Source organism: Vanellus vanellus (genome assembly GCF_965231255.1).
Source record: "Vanellus vanellus genome assembly, chromosome: 1".
NCBI classification, from domain to species: domain Eukaryota; kingdom Metazoa; phylum Chordata; class Aves; order Charadriiformes; family Charadriidae; genus Vanellus; species Vanellus vanellus.
This window is the reverse complement of record NC_138905.1, coordinates 54,667,915-54,683,953: the sequence shown is the minus strand read 5'-3', so window position 1 is coordinate 54,683,953 and position 16,039 is coordinate 54,667,915. Positions and strand designations below refer to the sequence as shown.

General features: G+C 47.6%; 6 protein-coding genes across 6 annotated transcripts; 3 read left to right on the top strand and 3 right to left on the bottom strand.

Annotated features, from left to right (window-relative positions):
• Positions 1-1,201: 1,201 nt before the first annotated feature.
• Positions 1,202-2,312, top strand: LOC309684321 (histone H1.10). The gene has a single exon (XM_082498192.1). It carries the CDS (start codon positions 1,218-1,220, stop codon positions 1,878-1,880), a length of 663 nt encoding a protein of 220 aa, XP_082354318.1. The 5' UTR covers positions 1,202-1,217; the 3' UTR covers positions 1,881-2,312.
• A 1,027-nt stretch (positions 2,313-3,339) lies between these two features.
• On the bottom strand, positions 3,340-3,761 carry LOC309671180 (histone H2B 1/2/3/4/6; the record flags this gene model as incomplete). Its single annotated transcript, XM_082482375.1, has 1 exon — positions 3,340-3,761. One exon carries the CDS (start codon positions 3,759-3,761, stop codon positions 3,381-3,383), a length of 381 nt encoding a protein of 126 aa, XP_082338501.1. The 3' UTR covers positions 3,340-3,380.
• Positions 3,762-4,078: 317 nt separating this feature from the next.
• On the top strand, positions 4,079-4,791 carry LOC309676100 (histone H2A.J). The gene has a single exon (XM_082488570.1). The coding sequence runs from the start codon at positions 4,097-4,099 to the stop codon at positions 4,484-4,486; it is 390 nt and encodes a 129-aa protein (XP_082344696.1). The 5' UTR covers positions 4,079-4,096; the 3' UTR covers positions 4,487-4,791.
• A 5,412-nt stretch (positions 4,792-10,203) lies between these two features.
• LOC309676802 (histone H4) lies at positions 10,204-10,515 on the top strand (the record flags this gene model as incomplete). Its single annotated transcript, XM_082489446.1, has 1 exon — positions 10,204-10,515. One exon carries the CDS (start codon positions 10,204-10,206, stop codon positions 10,513-10,515), a length of 312 nt encoding a protein of 103 aa, XP_082345572.1.
• A 285-nt stretch (positions 10,516-10,800) lies between these two features.
• LOC309677688 (histone H2B 7) lies at positions 10,801-11,205 on the bottom strand (the record flags this gene model as incomplete). Its single annotated transcript, XM_082490544.1, has 1 exon — positions 10,801-11,205. Exon 1 carries the CDS (start codon positions 11,179-11,181, stop codon positions 10,801-10,803), a length of 381 nt encoding a protein of 126 aa, XP_082346670.1. The 5' UTR covers positions 11,182-11,205.
• A 497-nt stretch (positions 11,206-11,702) lies between these two features.
• On the bottom strand, positions 11,703-12,069 carry LOC309675534 (histone H4). The gene has a single exon (XM_082487865.1). The coding sequence runs from the start codon at positions 12,047-12,049 to the stop codon at positions 11,738-11,740; it is 312 nt and encodes a 103-aa protein (XP_082343991.1). The 5' UTR covers positions 12,050-12,069; the 3' UTR covers positions 11,703-11,737.
• Positions 12,070-16,039: the final 3,970 nt, after the last annotated feature.

Sequence of the window (16,039 nt, the reverse complement as noted above, 5' to 3'; positions counted from 1 at the left end):
AATAATTAAGTGGGAACATAACCATTAAAGCTTATTCTGATTTACGAGGATTGTCTGAAAATTATTTTAACATTCTGAGAATGTGGATGAAAACCTAAATTGGCAAGTGTTTTCCTTTTCCTTTAAAGAAAAGAATGGCAGGATTTATGAAACCGATGAAGAAAAGAAAACAAAAGCCAACAATGTGTGCCCGAATATTTATAGATAATATTGAGGCCGAAGCATTCTGGTAACACAGGCCAGATTTCCATATAATTTAATTTATTCGGGGAAAATCGAGGCTTCATCCGGCTCCATTAATGTTTAAGTAGTATGCAATACATATTGGCGTATCTATACATTTTTCCCCTACAAGTCTGCTTCTGATTTCTGCAGGTCTTAACAATAATATACACTACTATAAATGAGAAAGCGTTAAATTAACACTTTATCCGGATTTCATAGGCACTAACTAGGCATTGACAGATTCATTTTATAAACAGAAACTATTTTTAAAAATATTAAAATCGTGCTATTCACTTACAGAACACCACAAAAAATGCAGAGCCCTGGCAAGTTCCAGACACTTTTCAACAATATATATATTCCTCCGAATGTCTCTTATTTCCCCAAAACACGAAATTCTGTGGAAATACTGTGTCCTTAATAGTTAAAGATATGGTTAAGGGAGTCGAATCTTTATCCATATTCAAAGCTCAGCCATGAAATTGTGTTACTTCCTTCTCTTTGAAATCAATTTACGACAAAAATACTGAAGCTGCCCCCTCGGTTTCTATCCTAATCTGGAGACAACCCCCTAAAGAATAAGTCTGCATTACGGGGGAGACTTTTTATCCACGGGTTTTATTTTAATTTAGAAGGAAAAACAAAAGTTTGCCGTTCCCGGGGTCTCTCTGGCTTCACAACGCGGGGTTAAACACGTCTTTTCTCTCTCATCTGAGGTCCCAACAGCAAGAAATTCCCCCGAATGAAAGTCCACCGTCTCCTCTTCACTCCCCGAAGAAACTGGGGCGATTTCGCGGCACGCATTTTACAAAAAATATGAATTTATAACTCCGAAGAAACACAGACTCGGAGGACGAAAAGCTCTTCCTGGCTAACAGTTAGGCGGGCTCTGCAAAGCACCAATCACAGATCACCGCTTCGCTATAAATTCAGGCATCGGGGTTACTGTAGCCCAATTACTTTCTTTTGATTAGGAAGAAGTCTCTGCAGCGATGTCGGAGACCGCTCCCGCCGCCGCTCCCACCGTGGCGGCCCCCGCCGCCAAGGCCGCCGCCAAGAAGCCCAAGAAGGCGGCGGGCGGCTCCAAAGCCCGCAAGCCGGCGGGCCCCAGCGTCACCGAGCTCATCACCAAGGCCGTGTCCGCCTCCAAGGAGCGCAAGGGGCTCTCCCTCGCCGCCCTCAAGAAGGCGCTGGCCGCCGGCGGCTACGATGTGGAGAAGAACAACAGCCGCATCAAGCTGGGGCTCAAGAGCCTCGTCAGCAAAGGCACCCTGGTGCAGACCAAGGGCACCGGCGCCTCCGGCTCTTTCCGCCTGAGCAAGAAGCCCGGGGAAGTGAAGGAGAAGGCCCCCAAGAAGAGGGCAACCGCGGCCAAGCCCAAGAAGCCGGCGGCCAAGAAGCCCGCCAGCGCCGCCAAGAAGCCCAAGAAAGCGGCGGCCGTGAAGAAGAGCCCCAAGAAAGCCAAGAAGCCGGCGGCCGCTGCGGCCAAGAAAGCGGCCAAGAGCCCCAAGAAGGCGACCAAGGCTGCCAAGCCCAAGAAGGCGGCGGCAGCCAAGAGCCCGGCCAAGGCGAAGGCAGTGAAGCCCAAAGCGGCGAAGCCGAAGGCGGCCAAGCCCAAAGCGGCCAAGGCGAAGAAGGCGGCGCCCAAGAAGTGAAGTGTTGAAGTGGAAATACTGAAACCCAACGGCTCTTTTAAGAGCCACCCACTATAGTCCGCAAAAGGGCTGACACACTCCGTCACCGAGCTCCGTGCCTGCAGCAGAGTGAACCACACGCCACTATCCGTGTGGGACGTTCGTCTGTGGAGTGGATGGGACGCAAAACTTCCGGCCGTGGTTGCGCTAAGACTTGGAATAATAAAGTTCACATTCCCTTGCGAAAACGTTTTCTAAAGGTTGACTTTCTTTTTTTTTTTTTTTTTTTTTTTTTTGAGCACCGCGAGAGGGTGTATGTGTAAAAGGGACCGCTGGGGGCGTGGAGGTTTCTTTCGGTGCTTTAACCAGCGCGGTTCCTAACCAGCCTGAGTGCGACCGCCACACACCTCTTGCTGACCGTAGCCGGGACCTGTCAGCAAGGCTCCTCCCGCTCGCTTGGCAGTGACCTTTCCGCTTGGCAGCGCCGTTGTTGGGGAGTTTTTAATTTCTGCGTGACTTCACCGACCTGCTTCTTTTTTTTTTTTTTTTTTTTTTTTTTTTTTCCCGAGAATGAGATTGTCGGGGCGGGAAGGTTGGGGGAGGAGGAGGGGGTAATGAGAGCTACCAGCGATCCTCTTTCGCACCCTGGTGGCGATGCAGCCGGAGCGGTAGGAGCTGTGCCGGGCAGCCGCCCCCGAGCCCCCGCGGGGCAGGAGCGCTTTGCGCCGGGGGCTGCTGCGGGCGGTATCGGAGCGCAAAGGCAGAGCGGCGCGGAGATTACCGCAGCAACGGAGTCTCCGGGAGCTCAGCCCACGGCCGGCAGTGATTGGTTGGCGGGAGAAGCCGCAGCCGCTGATTGGACGATCGGAAAATTTGGAAAAGCCCGCGCGGCGGCCGGTGGTCCCGCGTCGCCGGACAGCTCGTCCTCCCCAAACATCTGCCCCACCTTATAGGTGTCCCCGCTTCTCCCAGTTTTATTCTCCTGGTCTTTCCCGGCTGCATCCCGTCCTCTCATACAGAACAGGAAAATTTTAAGCTTAGACCGCTCCGGCACTGCCATGCAAAAAAAAAAAAAAAAAAAAAAAAGTGTGTTCTATTTTCCCCTCATCCTCATTTTTTGGGGAGGCTGCTTTAACATAGCTATTGGGACCTCTGTGAATTTATTTATTTATGATGGAGCTTGTAGTATAATGCACTAGAACTCCTATCTCTATTGTAGAAAAGCTTAACAGGGCTGCTGAAAATTTATTGCAAAAGTACTTGAATGTTAACATCTATGAATGGTTAATAATTTGAATGTACTTGAGGCTGTAAAACATTCAAAGATTTCAGAAACAGATTAATTAATCAGTGTAAGCTGATACCCTGATTAAACGGATTCATTGCAAATTCTTTTTATGCTTTTGAAGTACATCTTCGCACCCAAAAAGAGTGAGATACCAATGTGTTAAAGCTCTTTCAGGGAGTACGTGGGTGGCTCTTAAAAGAGCCTTTGGGTTAAAACTGGCGGCGCGAGAGGCTCTACTTGGAGCTGGTGTACTTGGTGACGGCCTTGGTGCCCTCGGAGACGGCGTGCTTGGCCAGCTCGCCGGGCAGCAGCAGCCGCACAGCCGTCTGGATCTCCCGCGAGGTGATGGTGGAGCGCTTGTTGTAGTGCGCCAGGCGCGAGGCCTCGCCGGCGATGCGCTCGAAGATGTCGTTGACGAAGGAGTTCATGATGCCCATGGCCTTGGACGAGATGCCCGTGTCGGGGTGCACCTGCTTCAGCACCTTGTACACGTAGATGGAGTAGCTCTCCTTGCGGCTCTTCTTGCGCTTCTTGTCGCCCTTCTTCTGCGTCTTGGTCACCGCCTTCTTAGAGCCCTTCTTGGGCGCGGGGGCGGACTTGGCCGGCTCGGGCATTTTGAACTGATATTCGGCTACTTTCTCAAGCAGCTCCGCACATAAAATGGCCGCGGCGCCCTTTATTTATAGTGCTGTTATGCAAATACCGAACCTCTGACTCGTACAATTCGATTGGCCCTCCCCCGACTCGGGGCGTACCTTTCCTTCTGATTGGTCCCAACACGATCCGTCTTCTCATTGGTTGTGTAAGCACCGGCTGCTTCCAGCCAATCACCAAGCGCTAAACCCGCCCAGGGAAGGGATAAAAGGGGAAGAGCCGCTGCGTCAGGATGATTGTCTCTGTCTCCTTCAGCGCGGGGCTGTTGTGGTTCTTATTTTTAGGCGGCTGAAGCATGTCGGGCCGCGGGAAGCAGGGAGGCAAAGTGCGGGCCAAGGCCAAGTCGCGCTCGTCGCGGGCCGGGCTGCAGTTCCCCGTGGGCCGTGTTCATCGTCTCCTTCGCAAAGGTAACTACGCGGAGCGGGTCGGGGCTGGGGCGCCCGTCTACATGGCGGCCGTGCTGGAGTACCTGACGGCCGAGATCCTGGAGCTGGCGGGCAACGCGGCCCGCGACAACAAGAAGACGCGCATCATCCCCCGCCACCTGCAGCTGGCCATCCGCAACGACGAGGAGCTCAACAAGCTGCTGGGCAAGGTGACCATCGCGCAGGGCGGCGTGCTGCCCAACATCCAGGCCGTGCTGCTGCCCAAGAAGACTGAGAGTCATAAGGCTAAAAGCAAATAAGCTCAGCGAGCGAAGCGGCTCAGACTTCGTAAACGGCAACATTATAACCCAAAGGCTCTTTTCAGAGCCACCCACACGCTCAGAAAAAAGAGTTGTGATGCTTTCTTTATACAGGTGCTAAGTATTTCTTTGATGTTGTTAAGGAGTTAAGACTATGCTCTATGGTTGCTTCTTAACTTTTGGTTCCCGCCTGAGAGTCGTGATACAATTGCTAAGTCCTCATCCTTTTAATGAAAGAACACCAGTTACATTTGTGATTCGTTGATTGTTTTGTGTCTTTCATGTAGCAGAATCAGTAAAAAGCTTATTCTTAAAATTGAATCTGCTCAACTTTAATGACTTCACAGGCTACTTGTAGTGTAAAATATGGGGGGGTGGATGGAGCTATGCAGGATGAAAATAAATAAGAGAGCATTCTAAAGCCAGGTAATTATATCTATGAAGAAAGGCTCCCTTTGCAGGCCTCCTTTTCTGTAAAGGATGTGAAGTGTCCCTGTGACTTTAGAAACAAGATGAGAAATGCTTTAGTGGAAAGGCTCATTTTCATCTAGATACTTAACTAGTCAGACCTGCACTGTAAAGCAACAATGTAGCGTCTTTCCATTCAGAAGAAACTATTTGTGGTGCTGGTATGTTCCTGTTTTGTGGGGTTTTTTGGGGGGGTTGGGGGTTCTTGGTTGTGTTGTTTTGGTTTTGTTTTTGTTTTTTTTCAAGCTTACCATTTTTATATTCCCTTACTGTACATAGCTGTTCCTCTTGTTATATCAGTTAACAGCGGGCGATATTATTTGAATTAATCTTCCATGCTGTTGGCACAAGTATCACCCAACAGTACAGTGTTAAAGCTTTTTAGAGTTGCTGTTATAAATTGTGAGAAAGACTGGCTGATTCCTCTTGCTAGGATGTTCCTGGAAGCTGTACCTGATGGTCTGCAGCGCTCTGTGTTAGGGCCACAGCTCCCACCTGTGCAGCTCCTCTGCCCTCCCCATCCCCTGGGGAGGAGGCGGAATGCTCTGGCCTGGAGGAAGGAAAATTCCACCTATACCAAGATGCTACCCCCTGCACCCCTCTTCCCCCCTCCACTCCTAAGCTGTATCAAAGAGGCTTAAAAAGGTAGGACTACTTAAGTGTTGCCTACCTAAAAGGTAGAACTGTATCCTGGCCAAAGTGGAATATCAGGGATTATTTGTGGAGAGAAATATAAGAGAGCTGCCTGGAGCATCAGACTATTCTGATGTGGTGATAGTATCAAACAAAACCTAAGGGTTTGGTTTGCAAGCAGATATGTTTAGAGCTGTAATGTTTTCATTATGTTGTTTTACTGATCCTCATTAGCTGCAGCTACATATCTCCTGGCACTTATACTTCTCTTCTTGAAGAACTGTAATGATATCAAAACTGTGTTGATATCGAAACTGTGATTTAACATGTGCAAGTCTTCTATATTTAGTTTCCAGAACAGATCCCTGCATATGTGCTTATTGGAAGATAGCTATCATAGAACAGTTTGGGTTGGAAGAGACTATCAAAGGTCGTATAGTCCAACCCTCTTGATGTGGGCAGGGGCACCTTCCGCTAGACCAGGTTGCTCATGGCCCCATCCAACCTGACTTTGGATAATTCCAGGGGTGGGACATCCACAACTTTTCTGGGCAACCTGGTCCAGTGTTGCACCACTTTTGTTGCAAAAAAAAAAAAAAAAAAAAAAAAAATTCTCCTTTGTATACAACCTAAATTTACCCTCTTTTTGTTTAAAACCATTGCACCTTGTCCTGTCACTGCAGGCCTTGGTAAAAAGTCTCTCTTAGTCTTTCTATACTGAAAGGCTGCAAGAAGGTTTCCCCAGAGCCTGCTTTTCCCCAAGCTGAACAACCCCAACTCTCCCAGCCTTTCTTCATGGGAGAGGTGCTCCAGCCCTCTGATCACATCTAGGGCCCTCCTCTGGACCAGTTTGAATAAGTCCATGTCTTCCCTTGTGTTGGGGACCCCACAGTTGGACACAGTACTACACAAGACCAGAGTAGAAGGGGACAATCCCTTCCCTTGACCTGCTGGCCATGCTGCTTTCTATGCAGCCCAGGATATGACACGCTTTTTGGGATGCAAGCGCACACCTCTAGATCAAAGCACTGGAATTCCAGAGAGAGCCCCTGGCAGTGGGGATATCTGTATCCAGGAGTGAGATTTCTCTCTAAACAAACTCCTGTATATCGAAATCAGAGTTGGTACCACGGGAGAGGGCCCTGCCCTTCTCTGCCTGCAGAAGCAAATACAACACCTCTCTCCAATTTTTTTTCTTGTTATCTGACCAGAAATTCATCCTTTGCTTCAGAATATCATTCCAAACACCTCTTATTTCACTCACTGCTCTGCTCACCTCAGTAACTGGTGTTACACTCTCTGTTGTACTGAGGTCCAATTCTTCACATTCCCTATTTTTGTTCTTAGCCACTAGTGCCTGTGCCAGTTGTGAACCGTGTGCTGCCGTCACACTGATGAGGCCTCAAATGTAAATGTCCTCTAAGTCAGGTGGTTTATATGATAAAGAGTGCTAGCAAATGGACTGGCATTAAAGACTTGTGACTTTCAAGCAAATTTCACTGGATGGAGGAGTGTAGCAAAGCAAGTTTAAATAAATGAGCTTTCTCTCATTTGCATATAGAGCAAACAGTAGTAAAGAGGAAATTCATACCATATGGTACCTTAGCTGTATCACTGGCTTCCAATAAACCTTCACATTCTAAAGAACTTGTGATGCAAAAAAAAACCCAAAAAAAAACAAAAAAAAAAAAAACCCAACCACCTCCAGTCAAGCTCCCTCAAATGTTGCAGGTCACAGTTATGTTTAGGAATAACTCAATAATGTCAGTCTATATCTTAAAAGTCTTAGAATTGCCTAGTTAAAAAAAGTAAGATGAAAGGCTTTCCTATCTGTTTTTCACCTTTCCTTTTTCTGCAATGTTAGGAATAATGTACTCTATCAAAAAGATCTTACATGACTTTAGTTTGCATATTATTATTAATACAGTTGTAGAAGATACAGCCATGGATCTAAATAGCCATATAACCTCTCAAGAAAAACTAAGAGCAACTTTGCAGTTTGATATAATACAGTGATGTGATGATTTTTTTACTAATTATGTACTTTCTTGTGCAGTCATGGTAAGAAGTTGCCTTACTGAGTGAAATGCAAGTTCCCTATTTTAGTTTAATGAGAGAATAGGGCGACAGTCCTAATTAAAGCACACCTGAAAAGCTAGGGTTTTTTTTTTTTTATATTGTTTTTGTTTTGGTTGTTTAATGGAAGAGAGTTTTGCAAAGGTTTCCTTTTTCATTTAAGTCTCAGTACAATGGGTCCAAACTCGTGAGCCAAAGGTAGTTCCTATAATCTGGGGATTGGATCCTAACCTTTGATCCAAGTAACGTTTATTGGCTCCAATCCACAGCAAAAACAACTTCATTCGGCGTTATATTTAGCAGCAAGATTTTCTTTCTGCTTTAATTGTTTTTGTCTAAGAACACCCTCTGGTCCATGAGAGAACCGATGATGTCGCTAACACTTGGGACACACATCTGTGGCTACTGGTAGCAACATTCAGGCACGTCAGCCTTCTAGAAAGCATGAAATTCAATTATATCAAATGTGCTCCATGCTTTGAGGAAAGGTGTTTGCAGTTAATTAATCTGTAAACTACTGGCCTCAGCCCCTGCATCACCCATTTCTGCCAGGACACATTGGAAGATGATTTTCCAAGTCTTCCAGTGGTTATACAGCTAGAGGGAGAAGTTATATTAGGATACTCATCCTGCATTTAGGAACAGTTAAGAAAAAAATCGTGATTTTTGACGGCCTAAAAGATTTTGTGTGATTCATTTAGGCTTCATTTAGCATTCAGAATGTTGTTTATAACTGCATTAGGAAACATATGTAGACACAAATCTTCAGGTGTAAAGAACAAAGCAGACTTTGTGGAGCCAAATGGTAACATCAGGCACCAGCCTGGCAGGTCCACTAGCAAACCTTCCACTCGGTCTACAAAGCTTTAGTTCATTCTGTTCAGTCAAAAAGCAAACATAATTAAATTAAAGCTAGTTTTGCCTGCTCGTGTCATATATATATGTAAGTGGCACTTTTTTCACTTTAATTTGTTCAAAGGAACAGTTGAAAGAAAATGGAATTCACAGTGATAATCACAGAAAAAAAAATGCAATTTTTTTTTGACACTTGTAATTAATATATTAATATCTGAATCGTGTTTTCCCCTGAATTTAGGGAATATATTCTGACAAGAAATATTCTGGAGATTTTGCCTAAATTCTGTAAATTACATTCAGGAATTAAATTACATAAACAACTCTACAAATTTAAAAGGATATCATTAAAAGGTAAACATGTTTGAGGGACACAAAATACTAATAATAAAACAATTGGCAAATACGAGAGCCATATAATTTCTATTGTAAGTACCATTTAAAATTTATAACAATTTAATTAAAAAAACATGGCCTCATAGCTCTTTCAGTATTTATTCCCACTTCACACATACAGTCCGACCTACTGTAAGCAGCGTGGACGCGAGGTTTGCTGGCAAAAGTGTGAAATACACCCCAAAATTTCTGCATAGCTTACTTGAAGAAAAAAATTTAAAAAAGAAAAATATTTGTTTTCTTTCGTCCGTCGGATCCAGCCGCAGGCTAGCGAGCGCTTCTCTCCTCCGGAGGCCGGCAGCTCCCGGCGCCCTGCGGCCAGAGCTGCCCGCGGGACCGCGCTGCGGGGACGCGGGTGGCTGAAGAGGAGAAACTCGGACGGTTCCCCCCGCGCGGCCGCTCGGAGGTGCCTTCGCACGAGCCTCAAGGTCTCAGCATCTCCCACCGGAGACCCTCACGGACCGCTTTCCGCGCCGCTTCGGGCCTCCGCTCCCTTCTGCCTCTCGCACCGACACAAAAGCGCTGAAGTTTCGCGGAGGGGGGGGGGAAGTGGGGGTGTGCGGAGGAGGGGGCAGCTGTGGGCAGCGCGGTGTCCCGGTAAACAAAGAAAACGCGGAGCCGCCACGGCCGAAACGAACAAAGAGAGGGCTGTCCGGGAAACGGACTTCCGTGGGCTCTCCACGGGAGGAGGCGGGGAGCGGCGGCGGGGCGGGGCGGTACCGCCGAGCGCGGCTCCGGATTCGTCGGATTTTGCCGCAGACCCGCGGGCAGCGGGGACGGACCGGCACCGGCACCGGCACCGCCACGGGGCCGCGACCGCCGCAGCCCCAAAACGCGTCCCGGGGCCGCCGCCGCCACCCCTCGCTCCTGCCACCGGCGGAGCCCCCGAACTGCCTCGGAACAGTCACCCGCGAAAAGGGAGGGATGGGGGGGCAGGAAAGAAGCCAAGAGCGGCGCGCGCTGGCTGCGGGCAGGAGCCGCGCGCGGGGCGGGCAGCGCGGGGCGAGAGCCGCGCGCCGCTGGCCACTGGCAGAGCCGGCGGACGCGGCGCGGGGGCCGCCGTCTCGAAGGGAGCCCGAGCCGAGGGGCCCGGGCCCGAAGGAGTCCGCCCGGCGGCGGCGGTGGCGGCGGCGGCGGCGGCGGGCGGGGGAAAGGGAAGGCGAAAGGGCGGAGACTGCGGGCGAGCGCCCGCCTCCCGCCGCAGTCCTCAACCAGGTCGGATCCCGGGCCATATACCGACGCGCCGACGCCCCGGCGGCGTGCAGTGCAGGGCTGCGGGGAGCGTGACCATGTCTGGCAGAGGCAAGGGCGGGAAGGGGCTCGGCAAGGGGGGCGCCAAGCGCCACCGCAAGGTGCTGCGCGACAACATCCAGGGCATCACCAAGCCGGCCATCCGCCGCCTGGCTCGGCGCGGCGGCGTGAAGCGCATCTCGGGGCTCATCTACGAGGAGACGCGCGGCGTGCTGAAGGTCTTCTTGGAGAACGTGATCCGCGACGCCGTCACCTACACCGAGCACGCCAAGAGGAAGACGGTCACGGCTATGGACGTGGTCTACGCCCTTAAGCGCCAGGGACGCACTCTCTACGGCTTCGGCGGCTAAACTCCCAATCACAAACGTTACACTGTCAAAACACCAAGGCTCTTTTTAGAGCCACCCACCAATTTCACAATGAGAGCTGGTCTTTGCTACACAATATACATAACATGAAATTTTGTAGCTCAGGGTTATATAATATTGTTTACTCAAACAGTACACATGCTATTCGTACAAACATAAAATTGGTAAGTTAAGGAGAAAATCGTTATATTTATCTGCAATTACAGCTCTTTTTAAGAAACCGTGGGGGCTCTTAAAAGAGCCTTTGGGTTAGAGTTTAAAACCATTTTACTTGGAGCTGGTGTACTTGGTGACAGCCTTGGTGCCCTCGGAGACTGCGTGCTTGGCCAGCTCGCCGGGCAGCAGCAGCCGCACGGCCGTCTGGATCTCCCGCGAGGTGATGGTGGAGCGCTTGTTGTAGTGCGCCAGGCGCGAGGCCTCGCCGGCGATGCGCTCGAAGATGTCGTTGACGAAAGAGTTCATGATGCTCATGGCCTTGGACGAGATGCCCGTGTCGGGGTGCACCTGCTTCAGCACCTTGTACACGTAGATGGAGTAGCTCTCCTTCCTTGCTCTCTTTCGCTTCTTGTCACCCTTCTTTTGCGTCTTAGTGACAGCTTTCTTGGAGCCCTTCTTGGGTGCTGGAGCAGATTTCGCCGGCTCAGGCATCCTTAAAAGTTAGTTTGCAAGATCTTCACTGTACCTCAACAACATCGAAAATGGCGCCTGCCCCCCTATTTATAAGGACGTTATGCAAATTAGAGGATTGTAATCGTTCCGTTCCTATTGGAGTAAAAAACATCAACGTAATTACAGGCACTTCCGTGCTGTAACCCGTCACAGCTTAGGAGCTGCATCTATACAATCATTGTGATTTGCAGTTACGGTAATGGCGGTACTGCCCTCACCAACGAAAGTTACATAGATACATAGTAAAAAGATGTGTACTCAGTACACACGCTAATTATTAAAAACGTCTGGTATTACTCCACTGGGTATTTTACAAAATTCATTTTTTTCAGGACGTTTAGAGGAAGAAGTTCTTTTGTAGCAACTTTCAAGTCCTATTGCTATTACCAACTAAAAAATATTTTAATACCACAGGTATATTAAACACTTCAGAAAAGGGGAATTCAGTAATTAACAGCTCTCGTTGTGAAATTGGTGGGTGGCTCTAAAAAGAGCCTTGGTGTTTTTTGACAGTGTAACGTTTGTGATTGGGAGTTTAGCCGCCGAAGCCGTAGAGAGTGCGTCCCTGGCGCTTGAGGGCGTAGACCACGTCCATGGCCGTGACCGTCTTCCTCTTGGCGTGCTCGGTGTAGGTGACGGCGTCGCGGATCACGTTCTCCAAGAAGACCTTCAGCACGCCGCGCGTCTCCTCGTAGATGAGCCCCGAGATGCGCTTCACGCCGCCGCGCCGAGCCAGGCGGCGGATGGCCGGCTTGGTGATGCCCTGGATGTTGTCGCGCAGCACCTTGCGGTGGCGCTTGGCGCCCCCCTTGCCGAGCCCCTTCCCGCCCTTGCCTCTGCCAGACATGGTCACGCTCCCCGCAGCCCTGCACTGCACGCCGCCGGGGCGTCGGCGCGTCGGTATATGGCCCGGGATCCGACCTGGTTGAGGACTGCGGCGGGAGGCGGGCACTCGCCCGCAGTCTCCGCCCTTTCGCCTTCCCTTTCCCCCGCCCGCCGCCGCCGCCGCCGCCGCCGCCGCCGCCGCCGGGCGGTCTCCTTCGGGCCCGGGCCCCTCGGCTCGGGCTCCCTTCGAGACGGCGGCCCCCGCGCCGCGTCCGCCGGCTCTGCCAGTGGCCAGCGGCGCGCGGCTCTCGCCCCGCGCTGCCCGCCCCGCGCGCGGCCCCTGCCCGCAGCCAGCGCGCGCCGCTCTTGGCTTCTTTCCTGCCCCCCATCCCTCCCTTTTCGCGGGTGACTGTTCCGAGGCAGTTCGGGGGCTCCGCCGGTGGCAGGAGCGAGGGGTGGCGGCGGCGGCCCCGGGACGGCGTTTTGGGGCTGCGGCGGTCGCGGCCCCGTGGCGGTGCCGGTGCCGGTCCGTCCCCGCTGCCCGCGGGTCTGCGGCAAAATCCGACGAATCCGGAGCCGCGCTCGGCGGTACCGCCCCGCCCCGTCGCCCTCCCCGCCTGTGCTTTCGGACGCTTCATGTGTTGCTTTTTAATTTTTTAGCTTTTAGTATTTGCCTGCGTGGAGACCTTCCTCGGGCATATTTAAATAATCTCTGGCAACCTCGTCCTCTTCGACCTACAGCTTCTTTACGTTGTTAAATCATTCTACGTGTTGCTTAAAAGAGGTGTGGAGGGAAAAAACCAGGCTGCCTGATAAGACGTGTTTTTTTCCCTTTTTAAAATGTAATGAAGAATTTCCTTCGTGTAATTTAGAACGTGATTAATTTTGTGGGTTGGGTTTTGTTTGTTTTGTTTTTTTTTTTTTCTCTCTCATGACACATGCACAGAGACACGCAAATATATGCATATATCTGTCATACCTTTACCTATCCAGTGTATTTTTGACCATTGTGAGAAAAGCCAATACCTAAAAAATTCTTTGAGAGAACAGACAGTGAGGGAGAAACACAAGTCACAATGTCATGTTCAGAGAATGCTTCAATGGAGAAAGCAAAAGACCTGTTCTTGCTCAGCACCTCAATGGAAATGAAAACTTAAAATCCTCTCACACTAGTGATTGGTATAGCTAACTCTCCTCGCTAAACCCGTGCCATTTAAAATAGGAATGCCACTCATATTTTTAATGGTTAACAACAAAATGTAGATCAGTGGTCTATCATTACTAACTTTCCTGACTTAAGGCAGACTTGCTCAAACTACTAAACTTTACTTCCTGGTATGGATAACATTCAAATAATTTATACTAACATTAAACACAATTTCATAATTAATTTTTTTTTTCAGCTACCTGGGGTTTTTCCTTTCTCCTTTTTAACAGCACAGATTTTCACAAATTTCTGGTGATTTTGGTAATAATAAATATTTATCCATTTAATAGAGCAATATTGAGACAAACATAAATAAGCTTTGAAGATATGTGAAAATTAGAATTTCCTGAAAACCTTTCCAAGTATTTTTTTTATGCATGTGTGGTTTCTGTTTCAATTTCCATTTAGTCTTTGTATTCTGAGGACTCATAGCATTATAAATGACCTTCACTGGAATAATTTTATGTAACTTCCTTGGAAATAAGAAAAAAAAAAGTGTTTTAGCAGTAAACTCCCTATCCCCCTGCACCTTTCTTATTTATTAATCATAATGGCTCACACATTATTGGGGTAAGAAATTTAGCTTGTTCTTTTCCTTTACCACCCCTTCCTCATCCACTAGAGAGTGTACTAGATACACATGCAAAAGGAAATTGCTATCCTTTTAAAAGATATATTTTATATATATTTTTAGATATCTCTTTATATCTATATTGCTTTTCCAAACAGAACCACAAGGCAACAGGGTTTTTCTTCTTTAAATATTTGTTATTTTCTTTTAGCTCTTTTTCCATTTCCCTCCTCACCAGGCAACCTTGTTCAAAACTCTTCAGCCTTCTTTTACGAAATTGTAAATCTATTGATAGCATCTATTTTATAATTCAGGCAGCTGCCTGCTTTGGAATTGTTACTACAGCATTTAAGGAAGTGTCATAGCCCATTTGATTTTTATTTTTTTTTCCTTGATACAAGGCCCTCTTGGCTCTTCTGCTTAGTCACCTTTTAATGAACACCACCAGTCAGCTTTCCGTTTGATTCCTACATTTCAACTAGAGTCTTGTACAATTAAGTGGTAGATCCATTAGCACGTGTGTGGGTCAGCCTCCAGTCAGATGAGTCTTTTATATTTAAAAAGCAAAAATGATGAGCAACTCCAACCTCCAAATCCGACTCTTAAGTAAAGACATCCATAGGACTGATGGAGAAATGAAACCGTGATGGAAAGATATCTCAAGGAGGAGAAAGGGTACACACAATACCATCCCTTTTGCCACATCAAAAACCTGGAGGAGCCTCATGGAGGGTCTCGGGGAAGCTCTGGGAATTCTGATTTACTTTCCTGGGGGACAAGGGTGAGAGTGGCTGTGCTATATAGTATAGTAGTGGAGTTCCACATCTATACTGGGACAGTGTGGTAATCGGTGGGGACTTAAAATTGTACTTTCAGTTAAATAGTAGATAAATAGTAACTCTTAAATGTTATTTCTAATCTGTTAAAAAAAAATAACCAAACCCTCGAAAACTCTTAAGGATACAGAGTATCAGTATTTGGAAGTGTTCTTAAAATACAATGTATACAAAAGTGTTCATAAAATACAATGTATTTTGAAATACCTCTAATGTGTTCTTAGTGACATCCATTTCAGGGCCACCAGGCTGAATAAATTTCATAGGGATAAGTTAAGATCATACTATTTGGGCTAAGTCTGAAGCTCCCAGAAGTTACAGATATCTTCAAATGTATAACAACTGCACTTACACATACACATGTAACAACTGCTATTCAGTCTTCATGGCATGTAAACAGTATTGACTACTTCACATTAAACTGACTGTTCATTTTATTTGTGTAGATCGCACTTTTGCTGCCACAAGGTGAACTCAAACTCTGCACAAATCTGCCGAAACCACCAGTGAAGCAGCAAGAACTGGCCTGGCAAAGGCTGCTGACTGTTATGGTTTTCAGGCATTGGGTGCTGAGGTGGGGTGACACATTTGGTCTGGTGAAACTTCTGTGTTATGTTGGGCTAGAGATTACCCAAGTGGCCCGAGAGTGCCAAATGTTGGCAACCCCCACGTTTTCTTTGGTGTTTGTATAGTTATCTCTTTTAGACTTTTAAAATAAACTCTCCTGGAAGTGAACTAGTCTATATCCATGTAAATGAGCTTCATTTTTTTTTTCTGGACATGTTCCTTTTCCCTACAAAAGGAATACAACAACAAAATCTGTGAGGTGACCCTGCTTGGAAGAACAGATGGGAAGATCAAAACTGGTACAGCCAAGGAAAATAACATTCAGTTTCAATGATCAGCATTGTATTTCATTCAGAAGAATGGAAGAAAAAAAAAAAAAAAAAAAACAACAAACTTTCTTAATGTTTTATTTCACTATATAACTAACGAATTGTAGCTAACATGGTTCTTTGCTTAAAAGGCCTTAAATCTCAGCATGACAGTGATTTTTTACGAGCTGCTTGACTGCAGCAAAGCACACAGAAATTCTCAAACGCTGCTTATCATTGCAGTGGGGATCTTAACTGCTTTTCATGGACTATCAGTAGTATGAATTAATTCTGAAAATGTTCAGAGCTCAACTCGCTGAACTGGCATTTGAAACACACGGGACATTTTGCATTTGATTTTTGGCTATTGCTGAAAGGCTGCGTCCCAGCAACCATCCTTCTTCCCTTTTCCATCGTGTTTCTTACATCCTGCTTTAAGCTCTGCATACACATGTGTATTACAAGATTGGCGCACTGTGCTAAAATCCATGGGAGCATACTGAACGTTTATTGAGAATTATCT

What these genes read in the sequence shown, in the direction of transcription:
- LOC309684321 (XM_082498192.1), top strand. Translation starts at nt 1,218, where the DNA reads ATGTCGGAGACCGCTCCCGCCGCCGCTCCCACCGTGGCGGCCCCCGCC.
- LOC309676100 (XM_082488570.1), top strand. Translation starts at nt 4,097, where the DNA reads ATGTCGGGCCGCGGGAAGCAGGGAGGCAAAGTGCGGGCCAAGGCCAAG.
- LOC309675534 (XM_082487865.1), bottom strand. Translation starts at nt 12,049, where the DNA reads ATGTCTGGCAGAGGCAAGGGCGGGAAGGGGCTCGGCAAGGGGGGCGCC.